Source organism: Prunus mume, linkage group LG5, assembly GCF_029339155.1.
Source record: "Prunus mume cultivar Tortuosa linkage group LG5, ASM2933915v1, whole genome shotgun sequence".
Lineage (NCBI taxonomy): Eukaryota > Viridiplantae > Streptophyta > Magnoliopsida > Rosales > Rosaceae > Prunus > Prunus mume.
The window spans coordinates 25589300-25609943 of NC_142702.1; the positions used below are offsets into that span (position 1 = coordinate 25589300).

General features: G+C 37.7%; 4 protein-coding genes across 4 annotated transcripts; 2 read left to right on the forward strand and 2 right to left on the reverse strand.

Moving 5' to 3' along the window:
• Positions 1 to 583: 583 nt before the first annotated feature.
• PGGT-I (Prenyltransferase family protein) lies at positions 584 to 3932 on the reverse strand. Its single transcript, XM_008235386.3, is given in 12 exon segments — positions 584 to 899; positions 1415 to 1502; positions 1580 to 1647; positions 1892 to 2016; positions 2382 to 2427; positions 2575 to 2651; positions 2743 to 2798; positions 2924 to 3063; positions 3232 to 3246; positions 3248 to 3297; positions 3451 to 3526; positions 3624 to 3932. Coding segments are annotated over 12 exon segments (1050 nt in total). The 5' UTR covers positions 3783 to 3932; the 3' UTR covers positions 584 to 749.
• Positions 3933 to 4905: 973 nt separating this feature from the next.
• On the forward strand, positions 4906 to 8354 carry LOC103332637 (uncharacterized). Its single transcript, XM_008235388.2, has 9 exons — positions 4906 to 5095; positions 5209 to 5270; positions 5756 to 5846; positions 6188 to 6274; positions 6403 to 6456; positions 6857 to 7041; positions 7600 to 7682; positions 7780 to 7880; positions 7973 to 8354. The coding sequence occupies exons 1-9, from the start codon at positions 5048 to 5050 to the stop codon at positions 8186 to 8188; spliced, it is 927 nt and encodes a 308-aa protein (XP_008233610.1). The 5' UTR covers positions 4906 to 5047; the 3' UTR covers positions 8189 to 8354.
• A 48-nt stretch (positions 8355 to 8402) lies between these two features.
• LOC103332638 (heat shock cognate 70 kDa protein 2) lies at positions 8403 to 11225 on the reverse strand. The gene is made up of 2 exons (XM_008235389.2): positions 10850 to 11225; positions 8403 to 10352 (listed from the first exon to the last, which is right to left on the reverse strand). Exons 1-2 carry the CDS (start codon positions 11061 to 11063, stop codon positions 8617 to 8619), a joined length of 1950 nt encoding a protein of 649 aa, XP_008233611.2. The 5' UTR covers positions 11064 to 11225; the 3' UTR covers positions 8403 to 8616.
• A 6043-nt stretch (positions 11226 to 17268) lies between these two features.
• Positions 17269 to 19143, forward strand: OBP3 (OBF-binding protein 3). The gene is made up of 2 exons (XM_008235390.2): positions 17269 to 17529; positions 17701 to 19143. The coding sequence occupies exons 1-2, from the start codon at positions 17476 to 17478 to the stop codon at positions 18715 to 18717; spliced, it is 1071 nt and encodes a 356-aa protein (XP_008233612.2). The 5' UTR covers positions 17269 to 17475; the 3' UTR covers positions 18718 to 19143.
• Positions 19144 to 20644: the final 1501 nt, after the last annotated feature.

Genomic DNA, 20644 nt, shown 5'->3' on the forward strand with positions numbered 1-20644 from the left:
GGCATTTGGCCTTTTTCCCAAACAACAAAGATAAGCAAATGCCCCGTGAAAGTGGCTTGTGGGAATTTGCCGAAAGGTGCAACTCTCCTTCCCCCCACCATGAAGAATCATTATAGGCTCTTACTTTTTTACTGTCCCCCTTTGTAATCTTCTGAGCTGACAGATTCGTGACTCAAATCATGAGCTTTAATGTATAAATCAACTTTTACTTTAATGGTCCTTCCTTATTTCATTGTTCATTGGACTGAATTTCCATTTCACAGTACCAAGGGTACCAAAAATCATAAAAACTGCTTATTTATTTATTTATATAAATGACTGTTATGATAGCAGAAGTGAAAAACATCAGCACTTAATAGAAAGTTAGAAACGTGTGATGATGATTGATGGCGATGCAGTCACATGCTTTAGGTCACTTTGACAAAAGTTTACCAACAACTATTGTGGTCAAGTAATACATCTCCATTTCATTGTTGCATTCAATTGAACTCGATTTAAGTGAAAGTGACACCTGGTTTTATAATTTCACTTGATAACAGAAAATAAAATTTAAAAGGGAGGAGATGGGAAAAACTGAGCAGGGTTATCTCCCAAAATGCAACTTCTGTATGAAAATTACATCTCCCATTTTATCAACTTGTAAATTAGAATGAAGGGTGAAAGTTCATTGTTCATTATGAAGAGCACAATTGTACGAGTGGAAACGCACAAATATTTTGAAAGGCCAACAAATATGAAGGACTATCAAGTCAGATTCCCATGGCAGCAATTGCAGTTATTCCCAGCTCAACACAGAGTGAATTCAGACCTGGTTCTTCCAAGAGGCTGAATGCCGTAAGCCCATAATAGGAGTGATATAGATCTGGCAGCTGCCCTGGGAACTTGCTGAAACCACCGTACTGATGAAAATGCAAATATGAACAACAACGTCAGGAGTTGTAAGCAACAGTATTAGCTTAGGAAAAATATCAGATAGAAATTGAGTGACTTCCATAATATCATATGAGTAGCCTACTACAGCATTCCCGATGTTCACAAAAGATTATGTTGCCATACAAATCAAGCACCAAAGTCAATTCATATTTTCTGCATTTTGTTGGTCTGGTTTGTTTTTGTAAGAACAAGTACTTAGATTTATATTCAATTGTGTTTCTAGCAGTAATCATATGTATACCATCAATAGATAGGGATGACCAGCTATTACTTATGGAAACCATATAGCATGTTGGAAGGGCTTCTATCATCAATAGCCTCATGATCTTCCTACCCTTGTAATGGGTGGGATTGATCAAATAAAGTCCTTTATTTGTATGCATGGCCGAATTAATAACAGATTTTCCATGAGAAATCTGAATTACATTATCCTCCTACCATATCATAGGTTAATAATACGAGATAAGAGAAGCAAAAGCACCTTGGACTGACAAGTTAGCAAAAATCCATGTAAAGCCTTCTTGTCAATGAATTTATGGCCCCCTAAAATCTTCAAAACTGATGCAATCCTGCACAAGCAAATTTCTTGTCAGGGTACATAATTCCCAACACTATATGAAACTCCCAAAGGAAGTCCATCCCCTACCAAAATGCATAACATGTGTCACTAGGCTTGTTGGGTCTACCTTGAAATCCACCGTCAGCTGCCTGCCTCTGCAGTGGTATACAAGAATGAGATAAATCTTTCTTTTGGGATAAGAAAACACTAAAATCGCTTATTGGAATGCAAAATTGAATTATGAGAATGCAAAGTCAGGGACCAATGTTTTCAGAAGCATCTACTTATTTGGCAGATTTTAAAGCCATGCCTGTCAATTGTTTACTTGCTGCAATGTTAAAAGCGTACAATCTCAAGGAAACCTGATAATGCTTGAAGAGTATAGGTGGGGAAATAAACCTGCACGCACCAATCCAGCAACAATGGCACATCTATTATGGAAGACGGTGCATTTTTAGAAAGAATTTCATCTTCAATGAATCCCATTAAGCAGAGAGATGTAACACCGCAATATGTTGCACCACCTGTGTCGCTAAGATGAATATTGTATCATTGGAGAAAATGAAGATTTTAAACTTATGAACTTATAACACAAGAGCTAGTCTGAGAAATATGCTTTCTTCCTTCTTTAGTAAATACTAAACAAGAATCGAGCAAAAGATTAACAAACAAGCAAAGGAATGGGTAAGGAAATCAAAAGAGAAATTGGGAACATTGCATCAATGTTAAATAGGTACAACTAACCCATTCTGAAATCAGAGTCAGACACAAACAACAACAGTGCCAATAAAATTGAAAAGTTTCAAAAGAAAAAAACAAAATTCCAAGTGGAGCCATTAACTGCAAAAATAATATAGTTCAACAATTATACATAATAGTTTCAACTCACCATGAGATTCTGAACCAGGAACCAACCCAAAGCCACCATCATATGACTGAGATAACAACGTCACTTAAGTATAAGTATATGGTATTCAGAATTTGGAGATATACCGATCAAATGGAAGATATAATGTCAAGAGGATGACTAAGTACAGATAAATTCATAGAATACCCAAAATCACTGCAGTATCCATACTGACCTGACACTTTAATATGTACTCCTTGGCTTTCTCCTTGTCCATGCCACTCCAATTTCCCAACATATGACAAATGGCCACTGGTACATCAATCAGCTAAATTGATACTACACAAGTATATTGAATTAAATGGCTTAAAAAGTATGTACATATAAGCTTTTACCATCATACCAGCACAAAAAACAAATCGAAGATCAGTCTCGGCTCCTGTATGTATAGGCATAAAACTGCCAAAATCAGTATAAAAATATCAGGAAATTGGTCAAGCAACCTCATAACACCCCCACTAAAAAAGAATGAAACAAATGCATCCAATTATGAGGCTATAAAGTTTTACAGTAAACCATAATACCTCCCATCAGGCTGTTGAAGATTTCTCATTGACGTCAGTATTGACTCAGAGTCGATACTGGACAAGTTATAGCCAACGATTTTAAGTAAGGCTAGGGCACAATACGTGCTCGCCAGGTTACTGACACTGGGATTTAAAGCCTATATGAAGATTAAACTATAAAATTACTAACAGGAAATAGGAGAAAGTAAATCATAAAAAGCTGTTATATATATACTAACCATTTGCTTATACTTACACCCTAACAGGTTAAAATCCAAAAGACAGTTAAGCTAAAACAACACAGAAACTAGTTCATAACTTCATACCCCATTATCATTAATTCTCTGGAGGAAATTGAGCAGCTCTGGAACCATGGAAACCATAGAACTGTCCTGAAACAAGTTAAAAGCTCGTTTCTTTAATTATTTATGTACAAATGCAAGCTTAAATGAAAACAATTCAATTCTATTCTATTCGATTCTATTGAATTCAAATCCAAAAACAAACACAGATGTTGCAGTTTTGAAAGCAAGCAAGCCCCATACCATTGTTCAATTCGGCTGTGCTTCTTGGATGAGCTTGCAATGACAGAACCCAGGTGGCAATTGCATCCTTGTCAACCTAACAAATCAAGATTTGAATTCCATCAATGAGAACCAAAGAAAGGAAGCCCAACAAAACGTTTAAGGAAGAAAATATTGCAACTTTCAAAACGTACTAGGCGATCGAGGGAGTTGAGGAGGTCGAGGCCGGAGATGACGAAGTAGGCGAGAGTGAGGCGGTTGATTTCTTGGCTCTGATAGGGGGACGGCAGAAGCTGGTACATCATCTGCAGAAACGTCACATGCCGGTCACGCTCGAAAAGCTCCGAATCCATGGCCCAATTTTATTGGACGGATGTGGAGATCCGATCCGAGTTCGAGTGGAAACTGATTATGGTGATTTCTCGGCCTTCTCTGAGAATCAGCTTTTGGCTTTTGATACCTTGCCTGTTTTTAAAGCGTTTTCAGATGTCATCTTCCAAGTTCATAGAAGCACAAAGTTTTTTTTTTTTTTTGCGTTGGTCAATTCCCAATTCAACCTCATTTTTCTCTTCTCTGCCGAAAATGAAAAAGGCGGTAAGTCATTTAGAAGGAGATTTCAATCTTAACCAATACTCTTATATAAATGCTGTAGAACAAATTTTTATGTAAAGGGTTGAGCTTTTTATAAGTCTCTAAACTTAATTCCGATTTGCATTTTAGTCATTCAATTTCTAAAATCGTTTCCGTGGTCCTTCAATTTCAATTTCGTTAGGACAAATGGTTCTACCGTTAATTTTGTTAACTTTTCTATTAAATGCAGGACCATTTATCTTAGGGAGGCTTTGGAAAAACACAAAGGAGAGAGAAATTTTGTAAAAGAAGCCAAAATGGACAAAATTGCCCTTATTTATTTTTAGATTTCCTAAGAAATCCTTTACATTTGGATGTCTTTGATTTGAAAGTTGAGAGGTTTTTCTGTTTTTTTTTTTTAAACTTTGGTTTTTTCCAAAAGTGAAAATATTTTTTTGGCTAAAACCTAAATTTACTTTTATTATCTTAACGGAAGTGAAGTTCAAGAACCACGGAAACGATTTTGGAAATTGAGGAACTCAAATGCAAATCGAGTCTAAGTTCATGAACTAATAAAACGATTAACCATTTTTATGTAATAAATGTAGATAATTGAGTAACTTACTTCATTTTCATTTCCAAAATACGCGATTTTAAAGGTTGGAGAAATTAACTATTAACTACTCAAGATACAAGTAATTTGCAAAAGTCTTTTTTATTTGTTGTTTATCTTTAAAAAGATAATTTAGTTTGCCTACTATAAAGCCCTTTTGTATGTGTATAATAATTGTAACATGATATATAAGCATAAAATTAGAAAAGCAATGAAAGGGCATTGGAGAATTGGTTTAATTCCAAAACCACCCTAAAACCCTACCCCAACCTTCGACACCCATTTGACATTGAACGCGTCCTCACGAGTCACAAGTGACAAACACTACCGCTATTTCTCTCGCGCGCGCGCCCTCGTAGACGTTACACAAACACTTTGTTTCAGTAATTTCGTCGAACACTTTGGGTGGGTTACTGCGAAAACCTCACCTGACTCATGAGGGCCAACAAGGCAACGGTCTTAACGTTTGCTGAGAAATGCAAGGTATGCCCTCTGGGTTATGGGAGCTGTAGCATCCAAATACCTCACTTTCATTCTGCAATTTATGTTCATACTTTTGCTGGCACAAGCTTGTCATGACCTTGAAACTATTGCAGAGCATACTGTCTTCCAACTGGCAAGGGCAACTCAATACCATAAAGGCTGATGCTAAAGGAAGGTACCCATTTGCTCAAAACTGTTACTTTTCATCATCATCATCTTCTTCTTCGTTGCACCTTTATATTTAGCCATATGGTTAGAAAACATTGAAGAATCATTCTTTTTTATTAATTCGGATAGCAAACACCTCCACTCAACTGAATATAATACAATAACTTGGTGTAGTTGGGTTGAGAATTTAGCTGATCAAGGATGCAAAAGTAGGGGATTGAGTTGTCGAAAAGAAATCACATTGAAAACCCAATTGATTTGGATCAAAGGACCCGTGTAGACATCATTTCTCGTTTCATAATTTTGTATAGTAGTTTGGAATTGAGTTTGGGATTTCACTTTGCATAACTATAATAAGATATCGGTTCCAATGTTTTAGTGTCTGTTAACCTTCTTGTGGTCTTTATAACCATTCGGGGGCCAAAAAAGACTGCTACTTTCGTACATTAACTAGTGGGATTTCTTGTTGTTTGCTCTGTATGGTTGTGTTAGTAAGGAAGACATATACAGATCAAAGGTTAAGTACATCTGCAAAAGAGGGAAGCCATACATTTGGGTACCCGAAAAGGAGTTGCATAATGTGGTAAGCTCATATCATAGTGTTTAGAGTGATTAGTTTTACCTTCTGACATAAATTCATAAAGTTTGAACTTTAATTGCTTGCTGGTTAGCTGTCTTTGGCGGTGGTTTAAATTTTTTGTTAGAAATTTAAGTGTTAACTCGCCAAGTCATAATTTTTTAAAAGGAATTTTGAGCAGTTATCAGAGAGTTTTTTTGTTAATATCTTCACTTAATTATTTGACAGATATCCTAGGGAAAAAAATGATTTTATTGTCTAGTGACAGGTGCGCCTTGTGCACTGGGGCTGCAATTTTAGTCATTAGAGCTGTTATCCTCTTATTTATTTTTCTTCTTCTCATGCAGAACGTAATTGTTGATGAACGCAGTTCATTTGCTGTGGCCAATCCCATCCCAGGTCCACTGGCAAGCTTGCTTAGATCGATAAAAAAGGTATTCATTTTTTGATTTAACTCCCTCCCCAAAATTTAGCTACTATAAAGATAGCTTTTATCTGCTCCATTCGTCAATAGGTTTTTTTTCCATAGAGCTGCTAATAGTTCATTCTTCTGAATTTGCAGTCACCAGCTCGAGTTGCTCTGATTGGAGATGTTGTACCTCTAACAGATGCAAAGGTAATCTTAGTCTACCCCGACTTTACTTTTTTATAGCATTCTGAACTTGAATAGCTCTGATTCCAACTACTGGATCCATGTTCTTTGTCACAAGACGATAAATTTTTCTTTCTGTAAGTTCTCTCATATAAAGTCTGTACCTCCTAATATGGTTGTTTAATTAAGGCTGGTCCATGACATAATCCACTGGATAAGGAAAATCCAAACCAAGAATTCAGTGATGGTTTTAATCGTCATAATTAGATTACGATAGAGAATAAGCGACTGAATTGCACCTAATCCTACTTAGATTGAAACCACACAAGTAATAAGCGATCAACTGGAATTTGAGCTCTCTGATGGCTTTCAAGTATTATGGTTGCATTTTTCCTTGACCAAGATGTTATTGTTCTTGTTACAGGTTAAGTCTGCAACAGAAGTCCTTAAAGAAGTCGTACTGTCAGAACAGAAAGCAATAAGTGAGTCCAGTTATACAGTTTCAGGTGTATTAAGTTCTTCTGATCATAGCTGTACATCACGAAGCGAAAACCTTAAGGAGGTCTTGGAAGGGGATGAAAAGTACATAGTTTATAAGTTCAACCAAAGGCAAGAACCTCTCTTTTTTGATTCTGTCTTGAAATCTTTGTTTAAAGTTTGTTGTTAACTGAATGTGGTGTTTTCATCAGTATATCTGGTTGTAATTATTTTAGGCTCAGGTTAGAATTAAGACTTCGATAGAAAGTATTGGAGCTGGTGCTTCTGTTTTCTAATTGAAGTACCGCCTTTTTTGTGTTCTCCCCGCCTGACCCACCTGATAACCAGACAACCACCTGGCCAGTGTTCAGTAAAATTCATTTTTCTTTGTTTTTTAGGTTACACAATAAGGAGTATTACCATGCATTCCCTTAATACAACTGTGGCTATAGTTTCCAAAACATTAACCCAGATGTCCTTGAATATGTATAGTTTCTTAATATTGTTTCAATGGGAGAAATGCAATGTTTCTGGGTTTCTTAATAGCGTTACAATGGGAGTAATGTTCATGTTCCTGGGTTTGCTCTCTGTTTGCTAACCATGTACAGCAGTTCAGATTATGTGTTTTGTTGGAGGACCCCTTAAAATTTCAGTCCCGGCTACCTATGACTCAAAATCTTTATTGTACAGATCATGCATGTATGTTGACGGCAATGGAGACACTCATGAGATTGATCAGGAAGATATGAACGCGTCTAAAGCAGATCCGTTAGGTAGAACCTTTCTGAAACTAGTATTTAAGGACTCTCATAGCATTAAGAAGATAGAGCTTTACCATGCTAATCACATGCGTAATATTTTGATGTCTAGCTCTTTTGTCCGCTAAGCTTATCGATGGGATAAATCAAAGCGCTGCCAGACGCAGAGCCCTCATGCTTTTCTGCTTGACATACTTCAATACAAATGCAAAGGTAAGTTCATGCATTTAAGGAGTTTCATGTATTAATGATTACTTGGGTGCTTGCTCATTCTCAACTCATTTATATACATGCTGTCATGGAAGGATGCATATATGCTGTCTATCGATCGTAAGGGATTTGAGGTATTGAGCAAGGTTCCCAGTCCTGCGATGAAGGATGGATATGGCCAGTTCCAGTGGAAGCAATTTAGATTATCTTTGAAGGAAGAGGCACGTGATGTCGAAGCATTCTGCCGCCAACTTGTGGAAATGGAAGAGGAGGCTGTTAAGGAGGTTTCAGGCCACAGTGGTTTAGCATGAAAAGGTATCAAGACACAGCGGAAAAAGTTTATTGCCTGTTTTTTATTATTGATTATTTATTTTTAAATCCTGTCGAGAGAGTCACAATCTTATAGTTGGTTAGTTTTGGAATTAAATCCAATTAAGAACCCCAATTGTGAATCAATGAAACTTATTTCTTTTTTTTTGGGGGGTGAAATAATGACGATGTCTAAATTAACCCAAGAGACCCTAATTAAAAGGAAAATAGGCTTAATTGGTAAAATTGAAACACAACATTATCAACAAAATGACCAAGATCACCGTACACGGATCTTGGATATTTAACAGACGTTTACCGAGTAAAAACCTTAACTAGCATACTGAAATACTTTTTAAAAAAATAAGAACTTAAACCAGCTGACAATCTCCACCATTTTGTTCAATCAAAACACAGCCACGAAAACAACTTAATCAACTTCCTCGATCTTGGGACCAGCACCGCTGCCACCAGCAGGAGGAACATCCTCATCCATGCCACCACCGACATCAGGACCACCGGCACCCTGGTACATCTTGGCAATGATCGGGTTGCAGATGCTCTCAAGCTCCTTCATCTTGTCCTCAAACTCATCCGCCTCAGCAAGCTGGTTGCCATCCAGCCATTGAATGGCCTGCTCAATTGCATCCTCAATCTTCTTCTTGTCAGCAGCGTCGAGCTTGGAAGCAATCTTGTCATCCTTTATAGTGTTCCTCATATTGTAGGCATAATTCTCCAGAGCGTTCTTCGCCTCCACCTTCTTCTTGTGCTCCTCATCTTCCGACTTGTACTTCTCAGCCTCTTGAACCATCTTCTCGATTTCTTCTTTGGACAGTCTTCCCTTGTCGTTGGTAATGGTAATCTTGTTCTTCTGGCCTGTGGTCTTGTCCTCAGCAGAGACATTCAAGATACCATTGGCATCAATATCAAAGCAGACTGTGATCTGAGGCACACCCCTTGGAGCTGGAGGAATTCCAGAGAGCTCGAATTTTCCCAACAAGTTGTTGTCACGAGTTCTGGTCCTTTCACCCTCAAAGACTTGGATCAAGACACCGGGTTGGTTGTCTGAGTACGTAGAGAACACTTGCTCCTTCTTGGTTGGAATGGTAGTGTTCCTTGGAATCAACACAGTCATCACACCTCCAGCAGTCTCCAAACCAAGGGACAGAGGAGTGACATCAAGAAGCAATAGATCCTGCACTTTCTCATTGCCTTCACCACTCAAGATAGCAGCCTGTACAGCGGCACCATAAGCAACGGCCTCATCTGGGTTGATACTCTTGCAAAGCTCCTTTCCGTTGAAGAAGTCTTGCAACAACTGCTGCACCTTTGGAATCCTAGTAGAACCACCCACAAGCACGACATCGTGGACGGTGCTCTTGTCCATCTTCGCATCCCTCAAACACTTCTCAACTGGCTCCATACACTTCCTAAAGAGGTCCATGTTGAGCTCTTCGAATCTTGCACGGGTAATTGTTGTGTAGAAGTCGACACCCTCATACAAAGAATCAATCTCAATGGTAGTCTGAGCAGTGGATGAGAGAGTCCTCTTTGCCCTCTCACACGCTGTTCTCAACCTCCTCAGAGCTCTTGGGTTTCCAGTGATGTCCTTCTTGTGCTTCCTCTTAAATTCTTGGACAAAGTGGTTCACCATTCTGTTGTCAAAATCCTCTCCTCCCAAGTGGGTGTCTCCAGCAGTAGACTTGACTTCAAAGATACCCTCTTCAATAGTGAGAAGAGAGACATCAAAAGTACCTCCTCCAAGATCAAAAATCAGGACATTCTTCTCGCCAACACTGGTTGCCTTCTTGTCAAGACCATAAGCAATAGCAGCAGCGGTGGGCTCATTGATAATACGCATCACATTAAGCCCAGCAATGACCCCAGCATCCTTGGTAGCCTGACGCTGAGAATCATTGAAGTAAGCTGGGACAGTAACAACGGCATTCTTCACAGATGCGCCTAGATAGGCCTCAGCAATCTCACGCATCTTGATGAGAACCATGGACGAGATTTCTTCTGCAGCAAACTGCCTCTCTTCACCCTTATATGTAACAACAATCATGGGCTTATCACCAGGGCCTGGAATGACCTTGAAAGGCCAGAGCTTCATGTCACTCTGAACAGAAGGGTCAGAGAATCTCCTACCAATCAACCTCTTTGCATCTGCAAAAGTAACGAAGCTGGTTTAGAAACGCTTCATAAACTAAGAACACCATATCAAGATATTGAAAGGATTAAATATAAAACTCGACCCAACAACAACAAATTGTATTATAGACAGAGTCAATTAACTAAAAACATCTCAAATTAACATGAAATTTAATATTTTATTTTGCACAACACAAATTTCCAAACAAACTTATAAATAGTCCAAACAAGCAGAGATCTAGTAAAACCGAGTGAAACTAATAACACCAAATCGGATCATTGAAATATAAAACAATAAATATTGACACTGAAATTCATAAAATCAGTCAAAGAAGCAGAGATCAGACAGCACACAGTCAAACTGGTGTAGCCCCTGCACTAAACAATCAAATAAAACTGAACATGCAAGGCCAAACAAAATCGTAACAACAAAACCGAAACGGAAAGCAGCAACCAAATAATTAAGTAACTTAAAAGGTTGGAAAATAAACAAAAAGGATTTGAAAGATTACCGAAGACGGTGTTGACAGGGTTCATCGCGACCTGGTTCTTGGCCGCATCGCCGATCAAACGCTCGCTATCGGTAAACGCAACGTAAGACGGCGTCGTCCTGTTGCCCTGATCGTTGGCGATGATCTCGACCCGGTCGTGCTGCCAAACTCCGACGCAAGAGTAGGTGGTGCCGAGATCGATCCCGATCGCCGGTCCTTCTCCTTTTCCGGCCATTGTTGTACGGACCAAAAGCTCGGAGACTTAAATCAAACAGACAAGAAAAGAATCGGAGAGAAAAGAAAACGAATCAGAGAGGAATTGAAAAGCTTCGATAGGGTTTCAAGTCACAGATGTTGGAGCGAGACTTGTGTGGTGGGTGCTATATAGTAGAAAGAGAGAGAGCTCGTCTAGAATGTTCGTATTTACGATTATTGGGGGGGAGTGTGTCCAGAATGTTCGGTTTGATTCTAGCCGTTGATCTGAATCTCACGGACGGTTCTGATGCTATTTCCTTCGTGGGCGTTGTTTCCTTTTCAAATTGGGCTTACGCGTTCCGTGTCCCACTCATGCTCGGAAATTTCTCCAAAGGACGGTGGTAAAATTGTCACTTTGCGAAGATTGGCTGTATGAAAGATCGAGCTAATTCCGTCGTTGACTACTTGTTTTTTTTTTTTGGGTCAAAAGTTCCGTTGAATTTTCTCTGTCTGAGATTTTTCTTCTTGCAATTTTCTTACAAGCCTGATATCTTGTATGGCCTTCCTTTGGGCTTAATTCTCAAGAGTCGCTTCATAGTGAGAGCCTAATATATGACATTTAGGTGAGATTTTATTTTTTAATTGTTTGATCATGTTAATTAATTTAATTCAATGATTAAGAGATAATGTCTCATTTAAAGACTAATATAAAGTTTTCATTATAGAATTCTTAATAGTTAATGAGGGTCTTAAATAAGGCCATTAAATTAGGCTATATTTATTAACCGTTGAATCAAACTGACCTATTTGATCTTAGGGCTCGGATATAGGTTTCTTGTAAGTCTCAAATATTTAATGGGCTTAAAAGGTGTGCATCAACTTGGATTCATAAGTTTTGAAAATAGTTCATTTAGTCAAAACACTAAAAAACATAGTTAATTTAATCTCAAAACATAAAAAGAGACTCTGGCATTTCCTAGAGTCTTACCCATTGTTTAGTGACCGGTTTGGTGGTTCGGTGTGAAGTAGACAATTTCAATTAAATTGAATTCATGTATGGACTGTGTTTGTTGAATTATAGATGTGTTGGGGCCTTGACTTATTAAATTGGACAAGAAGTACAAGTCCCGTATTGAGGGGGTAAGACTATATAGCACTAAATTGGATTCCATTCCAATCCCATTTTGTCACAGCCACCAAACACAGACTCTACAGGACTAAATTGGACTTAGTTCCAATCGTGTTCAGCCCCAGCCACCGGACGGGTCAAAATATTTGTGATGATTGGGCTTTCAAGCTATATACAGAGCAGGCTTCTGCTGGGCCTGTTCTAGAAAAACACTTGACCCTCGAAGTGGGTTTTGCAGAGCGATGTTACAATAGCATGAACACTTGGTGACCCATCTTTCTGGCCCAAACTCCATACAGATATAAATACGCAATTTGCCCACTCCACCACCAGTCACTAAAATCAAAATCAGGAAAGCCCTGCAAATTGCAATGCAGAAAATATTGGACCACCATCTTTAAGTCGAAAGAAAAGAAAAGGAAAAAAACAAAGAAGCTTAAAGCATGTGAGGAGCAGATCAAGCTTGAGATTTGTCTGCTTCTTAATCTGAGATTTACAGTTCTCAAATCCCTGCCTCTGACAAAACAACAAGGATATGGGAAGTAGAAGAATAAATTACTGCACCCCATGTAATTTTTATTGTGTAAATGTGGGAAGGAGAGGTGACAGCAGGTGAACAAAATAATGGGGGCAAAAGCTGCAGGGCTAAGCTTTCCTTTGCAACTTTGCATATAACTGTACAGCGAGAGTACCCTTACTTTATTTTTGCATGAAAATGAGTTAAAGAAATATTCTGCAAAGATTGATTAGATAGGGGAATTAGATTCCTACACCACCCACCAACCTTAACATTTTACTATCATTTCCTAAATCACTCACATGCTCTTGTGCTATATAGATACATCAAAGTCAATGAGATCTGATCCATATATACATATAAATAATATATATAGTAGCATGCACATAAAAATTTAGAGAGAGAGAGAGAGAGTGAGTGAGTGAGTGAGTGAGTGAGAGAGAGAACAGGTGCCCTTGAATTTTTTTTGGAATTTGTATATATATATATGATATATATATGTATGAAATTGTGTCTAGCTAAAGGCATCGTTCAGGAAAATAAGATGATGTATTTTTTTTTTAAGGACTTTTTCTATTGAGAGGGGTTATAATATACTAAATTCACACATGCTACACGGATGCTATTAGGACTCAAACTTAATACTTTGCATGAGGTAGCAATTACACTCTAAACCACTTCACACGCTAGTGGGCCCTTTGCAAGCTGTTGTATCTTCAATTTTCTTTCCAATAACCTTTCGTTTAGACTAAAATTAAAGTACTAATTATTACTTTGGCAAAGCTAATCACTCTAATCAAATCATGCATTACATACAGCTCCATGAATTAGAAAAATTTGAAAGACATTTTTGTTTTCCTTGTAAATTGAGCTCAATTAGGCAAGGCCTATGGCTGCTAGGGCCTAGGTTGGTGAAGCTTTTGCAAGAATCTTAGCCTTGAAAGCCGTTGGAGTGAAACATGCATACGCGGCATGTCAAAATCGGAAAACCAAATATTAGGTAATAATTGTGAGTGTCATGCTTTTAATTTCACAAGGTATGGCCAGAGAGAGTGAGGGACCAAAAACTACAGGAATTGAAGGAGATCTCAAAATCAGTAAATTAGAATCAGATGAGCAGAAGACATGGGTTTCAATCTGTGTTTAGCATAAAGAAAATTGTACATGCCCTCGCTTTTCATCGGAGCACATGACTTGGGGTCCGGTGTAATTTGATTGATTTATTATCTGCACTCATGCCTTGTTTTTGTTCCAAAATGTGACTTTGGATGTTAGAAGCTGTGCCATGCGCTATAATGTATAATTTCATGGTGATGTTGATTTGAGTTGGTGTTTTGGACCACATGTGCTTAGCTTCTTTGTCACCAAAGATTGAGACAGCATCCTGATACATTTTTCTTCTTTTCAGCCTTAGCATTTAGATTGCTGACATATATGCATCCATATATGTAACAATTAATAAATCAACTTCCCCAAGCCACAGTGCCCTAAGAGATTATTATCTGTTAGTCCAGTCGTATTTCTCATGTCCCGAGTCAAGCAACATATAAACCAAATAAGACAATTTCAAATTTTCAACCTTAACCCAATTGTTTATTCAATTAGGTATCAAAATAACAGTTATTTCATATCTCGAAAACCATTAGGAACAAAAATGTACTAAATGCTAAAATCATTTGTAATTGAGTCAATGCTAAACGCTAAACTTTGCTTCATATAGGAACAAAAATGTAAATCCCAATCCTTTTTTATTTGGGTAAATGTCTACTTCTTATTTGATAAAGGAGATTTTTTGAAACTTTATTTGATTGGCTACTTTTATTTTTTATTAATATATTGGTGGGCCCAAAATTACTTAGTCTTTCTATTTGAAATCACTTACTCTTTTACTTGCAAAGAGAGAAAAACGTACCTTTTCTTTTGTGAGGGGGCCACAAACAGTTTATTATTATATAGACTTCCTAAATGTGTAGGAAAGCAAGAGCAAAAATTAAATGGAGTAAAATTTCTTTAAACAAGGCTCCGCCACTGCACACGCTGTCAAAATGTCATAAAAATTAGGATCTAAGACGAGTAATTTGTACGTCAAGGCTCTTTTGTATTGTCGATGTGGTTGTTTCAGTTGCCCAAAAAAAAAGAAAGAAAAAAACCATTTACTACAAACAAACGCGTAAGGGGTAGTCAAATGTTAGAGTGTCTCCAAATCATTATATATTCATCCAAATCAAATTGATTGAGGGGTCTCTTTCTGTCCACCATTATGCACGTGTCCCTCCCTTCTCATCTCCATTGATATCGACATAGATAGGTGGCTTGGTTTTGTTTATTTAAATTAACTCTGATTTGTATTTTTAAGTTGGCTGTGAAATATCAATCCTTCTCCTTATCAGTCTTAATGAATGATAATGTGTTTTTGTCACTCCAGCTGTTCCACGTCTCCTTGTCCTCAAATTAATGCTCTCAATTAAATCACTCCATCATACTTGTAAATACTATTACTTTTTCCATTTCTAATCAGTTTTATTTGCGAGTTATGTCAGTTTTATTTGCTAGTTATGTAATCAACAATGAAATTAGTAAATATGTTACATGTAACACTGATCGTGACAGATGATCTTTAATTTGACACCATACAATTTTCATATACGTACACTCAACTATCACTTGGAAAAAGAAAAAAAGGAAAAATAAAGTCACCCTCAACACACAAGTATACATGCAAATCCTTAAGATCATGCGGGCATATCCAATTATGGAATCCGCACTTTAGGCCAAATATCCCTCCACTGGTTGGGTACATTCATCAAATTAGTATCGATCGGACGGTCATAATCTGATCCCCCAAGATGATGATTCGATGCACACTGCACCATCTAGATGTAATGGTTACGTGAAAACTTGAATCCCAATTAATCTTGGCCTCACGTTTGATGTGGGGCCCTATATAAATTGGATGATGAGGTTGCTTTTTTACCGACCCAGCCGATATGAGAAAGAGACTGCGACGAGCGGCATATACATATATTCTGGGTTGGCAAACGGACAAGAAGGTGGGGCTGGGACCCACTGATATCTGACGTGGCAGATTGGCAAATATAAAGTAAGAATCCTCTCCGACCGCGAGCATCTGATGACGACCAGTCTATCCACCCCACAACCGCGGCTAGGCCACCACCACCAAGGCCACGCACCAACCAACCCCTAGTATTTCTTTATTTAATTTCTTCTTCTTCTTCAATCTTCATTATTTTCTTTTCCGTCGTACAACAATTGGCAGAACTCATATGAATTTAAAGCCATGATTATAGAGACTTCAAATTAGCCAGCTACTGCTAGCTAGAATATATACAGTACTCTGATTTCTGATAGATGATGACTTGAATTAAATACATTCATAAAGTAAAGCTCCCAAAGACCTATGCAATCCCGCTCTCTTACATCTATAGCTTGCAAGGACGGACCTAAAATTTCAAAATAGAATGAGCTAAATTTACCTTATTGGACTGTTAGATTTTAGACTCGGATAAACCTTATAGGGAGGCTAAAATTGATCATAAATATATATAAATTTAAATTAAGAACATATAACATTTTATTTTATTTATTTAAAAATGCCTATTTTACAGATGCCAGCAACAATGATTATATATTCTTAAAATTAACACTAATGGCTAATATATGTCTTTTATACTAAAAAAAACTCACCTGGGCAAGCTATAGCTCAGGTTATACACGTTAACGTTGTAGGTTCGTACCTGACCGTTTATATGAAAAAAAGAAGAAAAAAAAGTCACAAACATAATAGTCAGAAAATTAATAGTATTACTATGTAACTTTAATTTTGTCATCTTTTGGTTATTTTGCCATCATTTCACGTGAACCTTTGTCTTAGACTTTCACTTATATACAGGCATATATGAAAGATTTTGAACAGTAAAAGGTATGTGGATAGAATCACTAAGTACGGTTTGCTTAATACAAGTTTCAACTAGCAATAATATACTTCAATCTCTTTTCACACTTTTGGCTAGACACAATTCCTGGGTGGGAATAAGCTTGAACCATCAATTTTATCCTAAACTTTGACGGTGAATTACTTTTCATAAATAATACTACAAATTCCAAAATGCTAATTAAAAATCTTTCAATAAAAGAGGTTAAGGTACATCAAATTATTTCTTTTATAATATAATAATCTACGTAAAGGCAGCAACAAATGAATAAATGAATAAATAAATAAATAAATAAATAATAATAGTATACAGATTTCCATGCAAAAATAAACAGTCTGCGAGGAGAGATCGGAAAAACAAAGGTACACCCGATGGCGACACTTCCACCCAAAACATCCCCACAATCACTCACCTTTTCATTATTAATTCCATATCAATATTATTTATTTATGTGTGTAGCTCATATGATATTAATATTATTAAAGTTCTCTACTTAGGGTTGTTCTTTCTCTCTCTCTCTCTCTCTCTCCATGCATGGCCATTGGTCAGTAATCTTTTTGGGTTACTGTAATACAGCGTCAAAAAGAAGCTTAAAGACTAAGAAAATTGGTTCCTTCTCTTCAAAACCCTAAAAATTTAATAAAACAAAAAGAGAAAGAGAGAGAGAGAGAGAGAGAGTGCGGGGATGGGATGAGAGAAACAAAGAACAAAATAAATAAACACCAGCCTCCTTTATCTTTCCGTCTCCTTCTGATCTTTTCTTCTCTTTCTCTCTGCAGCAGCAACTATCTCTTGTTGATGTGATTCTCCATCCCCTAAAAACCCACATCAACCCTTTACAAAAGAGAAAGCCATGGTTTTCTCATCTGTTCCCGTCTATATGGATCCACCCAACTGGCAACAACAGGTAAGGGTTTTCATTTTCTCAACAATTTTTTCTTTCCCTAGCTTCTTCATAAGAAAAAAAGTTGAATTTAAAGATAAATATTCTTACCCTTTTTCAATCTATATCTTTTCTTGAATATACCAGTTATTGATTTTGTTTATTTTTGAACTTTTTTGCCTTTTGATTTCATAGCAAACAAATCATCAACAACAAGGAGGTGGTAATGATCAGAATAATCATCAGCTTCCTCCGCCCCCACCTCAAGAAGCTGGATGTAATTCAGAAGGTGGCGGCAGCGGCTCAAGCTCGATCAGGCCTGGATCCATGTCTGATCGAGCCCGGCTAGCCAAGATGCCGCAGCCAGAGACCGCACTGAAATGCCCTCGATGTGAATCCATAAACACCAAGTTTTGCTACTTCAACAATTACAGCCTTTCACAGCCTCGTCACTTTTGCAAGACCTGCAGGCGCTACTGGACCAGAGGAGGAGCGTTGAGAAGTGTGCCGGTCGGAGGAGGCTGTCGAAGAAACAAAAGAAGCAAAGGCAGCGGCAGGTCAAAATCTCCAGCCGCAGCCGGTAATTCCAGCTCAAGCACAGTCAACTCTTCCAACAGCTGCAGCACCAGTGACAATATCATAGGCCATTTGGCTCATCCACCACCACATCAATTACCATTTTTGCCCTCTTTACATCATCTTGGTGATTATGGTTCCGGGGACATGATAGGGTTAAATAATTTTGGGGGCATGAACCAAGCTGCTGATGTTGAATTTCAACAACATCAGTTTGGCTCCGACCGGTTGACGGTCCGGCCAAATTTAGGCATCAACATGACCAACACTGAGCATTGGAGGTCATCACTGCTTCAGCATCAAGTTCAGCAATTTCCTAATTTCTTGGCTAATTTGGAACCACCAACTAGTTCTCATGGGATGTACCAATTTGAAGGTGGAAATGTTCATCAAAATGTTGGCCTCCTTCCAATGTCTAAGCCATTGGATTCTGTGAGTCCTGGGGTTGCTGCTACTCAGATTGCTAATGTGAAGATGGAAGACAATAATCATCAAGCATTGAATTTGTCAAGAAATTTTTTGGGCAGCCTTGGAAATGATCATCACCAATACTGGGGTAATAATGGTGGTGGTGGCAATGCTTGGACTGATCTTTCTGGTTTCACTACTTCTTCTTCCACCAGCCATCTCTTATGAAGTTTTATCTTGATCATATGATCACTTTGATCTTCTCCAACTATATCAATTACAGGTTCCACAAAAGGAAAATGATCGAGTGCTACTGGCGAAGATATTGAGTTTCAACCAACCTATTCCACCCTAACTTTTCATGAGTTCTCGAAGTTGAAGCCCGGAAATATATGTAAGATGAAATGGGAAGATGGAGCAATATCTCTTCATATTTTGTTGAAAGATTACCTTAGAAATGGTAGGCTTTCTAGTTTTGAAATTGTTTGTTTGTTTTTCCTTTTTATTGCTTTAGTGTTTGGGAGGGTTATGTCCAAAGTAGCTAGCTAGCTATGCTTGTAATTCATGCGGGAGACTTGGAGTATCTGACATTTTGAAGGGCCAGATTGTCATAATATATCAAATATGAATGCTATGTGTACCAAGTTTCCTTCACTGATTTTATGAAATTGTGTCCGTCAAAGTTTTGTCTATTAATCTTTACTTATAAGCTAGCTATACTCATTAATTTCAGTGAAAGGCTGGACATTATTTCGAAAAATTGCCCACATTATCTCTGCCAGACTGCCAGAAGCAGAAGCAATTAATATATCAGTTTTCGTTTTTAGGCCACTGCAAGCAAGCTTCTTTCTCAATTGTTGCTGTTTCATATTTCTGGAACATGAAAGAGTAGTGTTCATTCAATCTCAATTTTTACCCCCACCCCCTTCGCTCAAAAAGTTTGTGCCCATACTTTAAATTTATAGAGAGAGAGAGAGAGAGAGAGAGAGAGAGAGAGAGGAGAGTAGGGTTTAGTGAGTAGTGAATTAGAAGATGTTTTTTTTTTTGGTTGCAAGTGCGATGACCAGAATGATTACGCAATTATAAGAAATTGACCAAAACGAGACGTACTTGTATTTTTTTGGTTGTGAACTCAGATTTAAATCGATGGACGATTTACAAAGAAGCTAAGAGAAACGCCAAAATCCCACTCAAAACCATGCAAAAGAACAAGGATTCTTGGAATTTTGTTGCGAAAATATACTAACCTAAAGAGGGTATAGGACCATGCTACAGAGAGTCAAAAAAGCATAAGAAAAAAACCAAAAAGAAGAAAAGAAATTCGAGACCCTCTTAACATTTGTTTGGTTTTGGTCTTTCCTCTCCTTTCTAATCAAAGTAAATTAAAGTAAAAACAACAGTCATTATTGTTTTTGAGGTAATGGAATCTGGGTTTTGGATTTGCTTTTGCACTAACCAAGGTAGCTGTGTAAGCCTGCAATAAAACCGTCAAAAAAGCGACTCCATCTCTGTCGACTGTCTCACTAGAGCAACAGCAGTCAAGGTTGTTTTTTGTGGTTGGTCGTTGGTCGTTGGTCGTAGACAGTGATGTTTGAAATTTTTTACAGGAGCTATAGTTAACTAGTTGTAAAACTTTTTTCGGTTTTAATTGAGTTAAAAGTATTATTTTAATTCAATATTAATAAAGCATCTAATCCAAAACTAACGAAATTGTTAAAGCCGATCCATCTGGGTGTTGACGAAGAAGAAGAAGAAGAAGAAAGAGCTCGGAAATCCAAGCTTTGGTTAGTACATGAGATTAATATTGGTGATGGCCACATCACATGTGATAGGCGTGAAGATGTTCTCTCTGTTTCCATGGCAGCTTTTCCTTTTTGTGACGTCCTTGTCCCTGTCCTTGCTCTTCTTCTTAACTAACGCTCCCTCTCTATCTTTTCTCTCTGTCTGTGTGTGATGATATATATATTCATATACATGGACTGCAGGCACACGCACAGATTCCAATCTATGCTTCTAAAATTCTTGGACACAGGGGCCTCACGTTCTCCCACATGTGCTCAATCATATATGTGTTAGTTAGATTCCTGCTCACTTCTACATAGAATCTCAATAGTAAATATATAATTACAATATGCACGGATCCAACAAAACATAA

Excerpts from the sequence above, each read along its gene's own strand:
- LOC103332637 (XM_008235388.2), top strand. The coding sequence starts at position 5,048 with ATGAGGGCCAACAAGGCAACGGTCTTAACGTTTGCTGAGAAATGCAAG. Across the intron at positions 6,275-6,402 it reads TGCTTAGATCGATAAAAAAG|TCACCAGCTCGAGTTGCTCT; the intron begins GTATTCATTTTT and ends CTGAATTTGCAG. Across the intron at positions 7,881-7,972 it reads ACTTCAATACAAATGCAAAG|GATGCATATATGCTGTCTAT; the intron begins GTAAGTTCATGC and ends CTGTCATGGAAG.
- LOC103332638 (XM_008235389.2), bottom strand. The coding sequence starts at position 11,063 with ATGGCCGGAAAAGGAGAAGGACCGGCGATCGGGATCGATCTCGGCACC. Across the intron at positions 10,353-10,849 it reads CCCTGTCAACACCGTCTTCG|ATGCAAAGAGGTTGATTGGT; the intron begins GTAATCTTTCAA and ends TTACTTTTGCAG.
- OBP3 (XM_008235390.2), top strand. The coding sequence starts at position 17,476 with ATGGTTTTCTCATCTGTTCCCGTCTATATGGATCCACCCAACTGGCAA. Across the intron at positions 17,530-17,700 it reads CACCCAACTGGCAACAACAG|CAAACAAATCATCAACAACA; the intron begins GTAAGGGTTTTC and ends TTGATTTCATAG.